Source organism: Diplotaxodon limnothrissa, linkage group LG3, assembly GCF_057381915.1.
Source record: "Diplotaxodon limnothrissa isolate DT_005_m linkage group LG3, D_limnothrissa_male_GT1.1, whole genome shotgun sequence".
Lineage (NCBI taxonomy): Eukaryota > Metazoa > Chordata > Actinopteri > Cichliformes > Cichlidae > Diplotaxodon > Diplotaxodon limnothrissa.
The window spans coordinates 34,115,589-34,124,365 of NC_140598.1; the positions used below are offsets into that span (position 1 = coordinate 34,115,589).

Genomic DNA, 8,777 nt, shown 5'->3' on the forward strand with positions numbered 1-8,777 from the left:
TATTTTCTATTTATGTGACTACATGTGTATTTGATTTTTAGTCAAATTCATATAACATACATGATAAACATGAAGTGAAAAAATTTTTTTGATAAGAAAAAGATTATTTAAAAACATTCAGGAACATTGTACATGTACTGTTTTGTATTTAAATGGTTGTAACCTATTACTGTAATGAACAAAACAGAGTCGTGAAGCACGGCAACAGAATAAAGGCAACAGAATTTGAAGCATAGATGAAATACATTTTATGAAAGTTTGACCATATTTGACCCAAAAGAAGAGGTCAGAGGTCCAAAGTAACCTGATATTTATAATCCCCATGTATCATTCGCTACATGCTGTCAGTACCAACAATGACATCGTTTTAAATAAATGGCTCTATATAACATTATCATTACTCTGACTTTCAGGTTGATCCGTTGAACTTGGGGAGAGGTCAGAGGTCAAATGTGATATGATATTGTAAGTCTTTGTACTTTATAAATGTTGAAATTACACAGCACACTTTTAAGAATCATAATTTTTGACTTTTAAGTTTTTTTGTCAATTTTCAACCAACAACTCATAAAGTTTACCGTGAAGACCTCGATGGATGTAAGCCAGATTTTATTGGATTTTTATAACACGATCCTGCTCTACACCCTACAGAGTTTTATCAGAATACATTCAAACTTTTAGAGCTGTCGTGTTTACAGACAGAATGAAATGCAAATGTTGCCAAAAACATGAGCTCTTTGTTGAAGGTAATAAGAAACTCCTGAAACCATTTTGAGCTCCTCTTTGGTTTTTTACACATGATCGGATTCGGCATTGAACTGATGCAATATGCAATCAAGGTCATCCGTCCCTGTGTTCGTCATGCTCAGCGTTTATCTGATAAACACCAAGGAATGTGCAGCAGTGAACGTTAGAAACTGATCAGACTTGAGTGTCTGGTTCGCAGTGACTCGTTAATCATTGTCTCAGTCTTCGTTTCCTGCTCGGCTCCAGCGACTTGTTTCACTTTGAGAGTGACAGATTGAATCACTGTGTCAGCGTCTAGGGTCTTTAACTGTGGTAAGTCTTTTTTTTAATTTGTTTGTTTTCGTTTTTCATTTGTTTTGAGTCAGAGAACAAACAAACAAGAACCTTATAACAAAACACTAAAAATGTGAAAAACAAAGGGATTTTTTCTACATGTTACTGAATAAACTCTGAATAAAGTCAGACTGTTGTTTCTCTGTCAAACTGTGAGCACATACAAGATGAAAAATGTCTGTCAGTTGTTAAAAGCTCCCACAAAGCTCCAAATGTAGCAGCAAAAAGCTGTATTATCTTTATAACGAACTGTTCTTGGAATCGTGCAGAGACCTGCACGTAAAGCAGGACTTTGTCTCATCAAGGTGACTTAAAATAAACTCTGAGCTTTCAGTTTTAGTCATGTGCTTAAGTTACACTGATACTGAGCAAGTTAATTTTACACTAAAAAATCATAGTCTAAGCTGATCTGTGTTCCTGGTGAGTGTTTGATGGGTCACCTCCAGCCTTGGCTGAGTCTTTGTGCTTTTCTTTCATTTATTTGCCCAAAAGAGATAAAACACAGAGCTGACTGACTGCAGCAGGTTTCTCAGATTTTCTTTCTGTCAATGCCACATTCTGGTGCTGATTGGTCTGCTGTTTACAGAGTACGGAGTAAACTCACATGAATAATTTCAGTTTCTTCTTTGAAAATGACTGCTTGATACAAACTCAGGAGCACAGCTGTCGGAAACGACTGAAGATGAAGCACGTTTGTAGAATTTACTGAGATTAAAGTGTTGAACTGTGACAATCATCAGTTAACACGACTTTTCAGCTGTTTGGGGGCAGAGACAGTTTCCTCAGAAAAAAACCTGTATGTTTGGAGGTGTTTGTTTGATTTTAAACTTTAAGCTCAACAGGTTTATTCTGTACTCTGTCAATCAAAACGAGAGAGCTCACTTTTCTGCTTTCAAAGGAAGATATAGCAGCAGCTACTACTGTTTACTACACTGTAAAAACCCACATGCCCTTCTCAGGACTTTTATTTATTTGGCAATCATGTTGTTGTTCTTTTTATTCACAGTTTTGAACTAGATGTCATCCATACTCTGCTGATTAATCACTTAATCAAATTGAGCACTTTTCAAAATTATAAAACATTTGTTGGTGTTGTTTTTAGGATTCTAAGCCTTTAAATGACAGCTTAAACATCTGATGTATTAATTATTTATTCAAACAAACTCACAAAAAATAGTTTCCCATATAATAAATAGGATGAGGATGTGACATTGGGGTGATTAGATTCTTGGGCATGTCAAAGAACAGCAACATCATCGATTTGATTGCATTTTTTGTGTAGTGTCTTTCGACACAAAAATGCCCCATTCACTTCTACTGAAACCACATTTTTTTTATTCTCTCTTGTAATACTGTTGTAGTATAAAACCATGCATCCTGTAATGTCAGCATTTTATTTTGAAGAAAAGTTGTATTTTTTGACATTTTTTGCTGTATTCCCTCAGATTCAACCATTTTGCCATTGTAGGCTAATGCACGAAATTCTTGTCTTTTTGCAACTGGTGTGACCACCAGGGAGCCCCAAGAGTGATTTCTATGCACGTGTGTGTGAAACTACTTTTAAATCAACATCTGTTTCATTATTGAGCACATTTATTATGCAAACTGTACCAGCACTGAAAACTTTAACAACAAAAGATAAGCACAACAGAATATATGTATAAATTTGAAACTGTGTAACTGATATCACAGGTAAATGGTTCTTAGCAATTTTCTACTCTGAGTACTGAAAGGGCTTAATTCACAGAATGTTTTTTCTATGGATGTGCTTTCAATCTTACATGCAAATCCAACCACCAACCTTCAGATTAGCAGATGACCTGCTCTACCTCCTCCAAATCCGCAAAAACATCAACAATTCTGTGTTTTTCTGTCAATATGGTGTGCTATGTGTACATTAACCCTTTAAGACCTACCATAGAACCAAGTTCGCCAGAGCTTATATTATATTTTTACCTGCTGTGGAGCCATTTTTGGGAGCATTTCAAGTTGCTATACATCAATACAACCATTATAGCCCAAACTTTAATAATATGTCTGCATTAGGTGCATAGTAATTACATAAATTGCAAAAAAGTGCAATAAACTACAAAAAAATTGAAAATCGTTTTTGTTTTTTTAACATATATTTCTAGTTAGAGAAATTTAAGAGGCTTATCCCTCAAAACTGTAAATACAAAAAAGTTGCACAAACTAGTTTCCCACCACAGGAAATTTATTTTAAGTGTCTTCATAGTTTTATTTTTGAAATACACCAATTTTTATATACTGCAGGAAAAACGAAAATAAATATTATAGTGCAAATTTGCAAAATAACAGCATATGCATCAAAATAAACTATTTCCAGCAGTGCAATATGAGTCCTAAGCATCCCAGAAACGACACAGAAAGTCATGAAGTCAAACATAACTTTTAAAAACACAAGTATAAGCTCATGAGGCCACGATGGTAAAAAAAAAAACTACATTTCCGCAAAATGACGTCACTTCCGGTTTCGGGCAGGTCATGTGGTCATGTGATAGTACGCGCTGATGGACGTAGGAAGTGTTACAAACAGCTGATCGATTGGCGAAGCGTGTTTCTGGAATATCATGTTTATATCAATGTTTTTTCTATGGATGTGCTTTCAATCTTACATGCAAATCCAACCACCAACCTTCAGATTAGCAGATGACCTGCTCTACCTCCTCCAAATCCGCAAAAAACATCAACAATTCTGTGTTTTTCTGTCAATATGGTGTGCTGTGTGTACATTAATGGCTGCAATATAACACAAAGTGAAAAATTTAAGGGGGTCTGAATACTTTCCATACCCACTGTATTTATATTACTTTTACTATGCAGAAATCGAGAATGCATTCAATGAAGGACAGGCTTCTCTTGTTTTTCTATCATGATGTTATCCTTCTTCTTCTAACATGGCATTGTGGAGGTAAGTTGCAGAGTAATATTGAACAATGAACATAATGTTAATGTGGTGAGAGTTTTTGTGTATATGTTTTGGGAGTGTTGCAAGACAACTGGAAGAAAGATATAAAGAAAACACCACCTGAGAAATTGCAGCCCAAGAAAAATTACCCAAAGGAAGTGTAATTAAATTATTCGTTTATTATACTTTATCCACAGGTCAGTCTCAGATGATTGGTCCAACTCAACCATTGGTTGCAATGACAGGTGATGACATCATTTTACCATGCCAGCTAGATCCAGCTAGGGATGCTGTTGACTTGACTGTGGAATGGTCTAGACGTGACCTTAAACCAAGATTTGTCCACTTAAAGCGGGACAATGCGGAGCTCGTGACTCAGAATACTTTATACTCCAGAAGAACATCACTGTCTGTCAACAAACTGAAATGCGGTGACATTTCATTGAAACTCTCCAAAGTGCAAGTCTCTGATGCAGGAATGTATAACTGCCTTGTTCCTGAAATTGGTGCAGAAACTGGGATGGAGCTCGTTGTTGGTAAGTTGACATCAATACCATTTGCTCTTAAAAAAAAAAAAGAAAAACATTAAGGGATGGGATACTGACAAATAACAGAAGCTTACCTTGGATGACAAGATGGATATTCTACTGGGAAGTGAATCATCTACAGGAGCATATAAATTGAATAAAATTTGGGAAAGACAGATTATTTCTTACTTGAGCTAACATAGCTAACTGGATTGAGATTTGGACTGACCAGACGCATGGCATAGTTTATTGAGTTCTCAAGAAGTGCAGGTTACTAACAGGAGAGAGGTGTGGAAGATAGTGAGGGTATTTAGAATTAGAGACATTTCATAGGGCATTAAGGCCAATGAGAGGAACATTTGGGCAGCTGGGTAAAAAACAACAAAAGAAAAAAGCATTTGACCTGACCAGATTACATTTAAATATGTAACAGGATTAAATCGGACAACCATAATGGATCTTTAAAAGAGCATAGTAGTATTTATAATTACAATTTAAGCCACTGTTGCCATTTCAACAAAAAGCTTAAGTATATGGCGTGACCACAGAGTAATCGAAGGTAATCGGGAAGGAATTTGGACTAACATGAACCATTGAAATAATTCAAAAATGTTTTAATTCTGAACTTTGATTCCAAGTAACTTTTATCCTTATTTTACTCTGTAGGTTCTGTTTCTTCTGTAGTCATGGAGATATCCAAAGACAAAAATGAAATCTTCTTTAAATGCAAATCTAACGGCTGGTATCCAGAGCCTCACGTGTTTTGGCTGAACAGTCAGGGAAACCAAATCACAGCTGAATCTACAAACAGTGCCAAAGGTTCTGATGGCCTCTATACTGTCAGCAGCACTGTGACTGTGAACAAGAGACAGACCTACAGTCTCACCTGCAGAGTCCAACAGAAGAACATCAACCAGACTGAAGAAGCACATATCCATGTATCAGGTAGAAAAATGAGATATGCCTGACTCAGGGCTGGACTGGGACAAAAATTCGGCCCGGGCATTTTGACTAGAGACCGGCCCACCAGGTATTATAGGAAGAGCCAAAAAGCCTTTGAATGAAAACAAACGCTGTTGTGACAGTGATGTAAACTGTCTTGTTGGTATATATGTATGATTTATATACATTTTACATCAGATAAACACTTTGGTTGTAAGATTTAGATAATTATTTGTAAAAAGCGAGACATTTTAAATGAGAATAAGAAAGAAAAGTATTTCTTTGTGCCCCCCATTCCCTGTTAATTTCCCTAACTGGCCCCCTGTCAAAACCTTGCTGGACCCTCCCCTGCACAGTTTCCAGCTGTCAGCTATGTAGAAAAGGATCCTCTCAGAAACAGTTCATAACTTCCCTTCAACTCATTCATGTCACCTAAAAGGTAAACCTGTTTCTCCATCACCTGTTCAGCTCTGATGATTCAGTAAGGACATCTCCTGGTTTCGGCAGCACGGTGGCACGGTGGTTAGCACTGTTGCCGCACAGCAAGAAGGTCCTGAGTTCAATTCCAACATCAGGCCGGGGTCTTTCTGTGTGGAGTTTGCATGTTCTCCCCGTGTTTGCGTGGGTTCCCTCCGGGTACTCCAGCTTCCTCCCACCGTCCAAAGACATGCAGCTTGTGGGGATAGGTTAATTGGATAATCCAAATTGTCACTAGGTGTGAATGTGCGAGTGAATGTGAGTGCGAATGGTTGTCTGTCCCTGTGTGTTGGCCCTGCGACAGACTGGCGACCTGTCCAGGGTGTACCCTGCCTCTTGCCCTATGACAGCTGGGATAGGCTCCAGCGCCCCCCGCGACCCTGAAAAGGATAAGCGGAAGTGAATGGATGGATGGATGGCATCTCCTGGTTTCATCTTCATGTTTCCCTCTCACCACATATCCAAACCAATATCATGACCAGCAGATTTATGGCTGTGGCGCCAACAAACATCAGCTGATACTAGAAAGTAATATTAAATAAATTCTAACAACAGCTGATCAAACGTGCTGCTGTTGTTTAGCGCAAGATCAGTTGGTTTCCTTTTTCTGGCGCAAAGTGGGCGATAAACAAGAGAGACGGGAATGGTGTCAGAAAAGCCGATCAGCTGATCATTGATCAGTTTCATGATTGAAGTAGCAACAGGAGAGGGAGGGGGGTGAATGAGAGAAGAAGAGGCAGCTGTGCAGCAAAGACACAGAAAAACTCTAAATTAAATTAACTGAATGAGAGAAGAAGAAACAGCTGTGCTTTTTGGGGGGCAGAATACCTCCAGCTTTGTGTCTTTTTTCATTCTAGCTGAAGTACGGGACAAACTTTGTTTCTTTTCAGCTCAATACGAAAAGCGTAATATTTTCTCTGAATACGGGACGATTCCATTTTTCACAGGAAGGTTGGCAACTCTACTAACTAACCTTATGAATAAAATAAAGTTCACTATCAGTAGCATCATAGCACACACCCAGCTGTATAGAAACTCCGTCATGCTAGCTAGTGCGCAGTACGAGTTACTGTAACTGACTGTAAAAAGTTAGCACAACGAAAATAAACTACAGCTAAACTTGGTTTATATCTGACCCAGATAGACTGCAGGTCATAACTTCTTACCTGAAGTTCAGTTCACCTGCAGCCATCTCAGGTTTCTCCTCCTGCCTCCCCTCCTTTCCTTCATCCACCTGTTGGTCTCAGGGGAAGCTCCGCCATAGCCACCACCAAACAACTGAGCTATTTTTACACATCTGCCAAAATCTGGCCAATCCACCACCTCTCATTGTTTATGCCGTTACAAAAGGCAAACAAAAAAAACCCCATCAGCCCATGAAAATGAAAATCACCATCGGCCCACCGGGCAAATGCCCGGTATGCCCGATGGCCAGTCCAGCTATGGCCTGACTTTATTAGTTATTCACATTACTTCTTATTTACAGACAGTACATTCTGTGTGCTTTCTAATTTAAGGTGATTTCTACTCGGTCCAGTGTAATCCTGCTGTTCAGATTACTATCAACCTAGCTGTTTGCTTAATATTGATTGGTACAACAGTATTACTAATATGGAAATGTGGACAAAACAAAACCAGTAAGTTCTAACTTTATCATACTTTTCTGACAAACGCAGATAATCATTAAATTCATGGATGCATTAGTTTGGAACTTTAAACATGTACTGATTACTAAATTTATCCCTACCTTTGGAACCAACATAATCTATATTTTTTTAGTGTTTTCGTTTAAAATGTTTCTTAAAAACATAATATATATATCTACCTAATATTTATTAGGTTTCATTAACACTGTTTCAGTGTGAATTATTTAACTTTTTTGTGTTTATGATTTCATTTTCCCCTGCAAATGTGAAATTTTGGGGGAAAAATGTTTACTGTAGGAAGCAAGTCTGTTTTTTTCTCTCAGCGATATTACTTTTGAACATTTTTTTTTGCATTTTTATTCACACAGATATCAGCAAACATGATGAGGATGAAAATGAACTACATCAAACAGAGATGGAGGAAAAATTACAGAGAGAACGTGAGGAAAAGAAAAGACTTGAAGATGAGTTGCAGATCAATGAGGAGGACTTTAAACATGTCAGACAAACCATTGAAAAACTGATGGAGCAGAAGACATTTCTGAAGAACCAGAGAGAAAAACTCTTCACACTGCTGCAGGAGGACAAGGCAGAGATGAAAGAGATCTCGAAAAAGATGGAGATAGAAAACCCATTACTTGACAAAGAGAAAAAAAAGAGCAAGCGTGGAGATAAAAAAACTGACCTGGAAAAGAGAACAGAAGTACATGAAGAACTGTTAAAGATGACAGAAAAGCTAATGGAGGAAACGGAGAACATTATAATCCAAATGACAGAAAGAAAGGGAAAACTAGAAAAAGACAAGGAACAAATTATTAAACACTTGAGAAAGAAACAGGAAGACATAGAAGAGATTTAGAAGAAACTGTCAGAGAAACAAGTGAGAGACACTGAACAGGTGTGTAAGTTTTTCTTTAATATATTTCTTGCTAAAATCACACATACAAACTGTCGTGTTGTGTTCAGTTTACATTCCCAGTGTCTTCAGTTATGAACCTAACCCGTTTTTTGCTTTTCTTCCTCAGCAAAGGACAGAGTAACACGACAAACAAAACATGGATTTTGCTGTTTTTTTTCTCTTGCTGTCATTTTGCAATGTGATGCCTAATGTTTCTTTATTTGTTTGCTTTAAATTTATACTATATACATTTAAACAATCAATCAATCAATCAAGGC

General features: G+C 37.5%; 1 protein-coding gene across 1 annotated transcript; it reads left to right on the forward strand.

The window, feature by feature from the left end:
- Positions 1-3,933: 3,933 nt before the first annotated feature.
- LOC146635493 (butyrophilin subfamily 3 member A2-like) lies at positions 3,934-8,460 on the forward strand. Its single transcript, XM_085350143.1, has 5 exons — positions 3,934-4,012; positions 4,207-4,545; positions 5,203-5,481; positions 7,473-7,596; positions 7,977-8,460. Exons 1-5 carry the CDS (start codon positions 3,934-3,936, stop codon positions 8,458-8,460), a joined length of 1,305 nt encoding a protein of 434 aa, XP_085206269.1.
- The last annotated feature ends 317 nt before the right edge of the window (positions 8,461-8,777 follow it).

Excerpts from the sequence above, each read along its gene's own strand:
- LOC146635493 (XM_085350143.1), top strand. The coding sequence starts at position 3,934 with ATGCATTCAATGAAGGACAGGCTTCTCTTGTTTTTCTATCATGATGTT. Across the intron at positions 4,013-4,206 it reads TCTAACATGGCATTGTGGAG|GTCAGTCTCAGATGATTGGT; the intron begins GTAAGTTGCAGA and ends CTTTATCCACAG. Across the intron at positions 7,597-7,976 it reads GGACAAAACAAAACCAGTAA|CAAACATGATGAGGATGAAA; the intron begins GTTCTAACTTTA and ends CACAGATATCAG.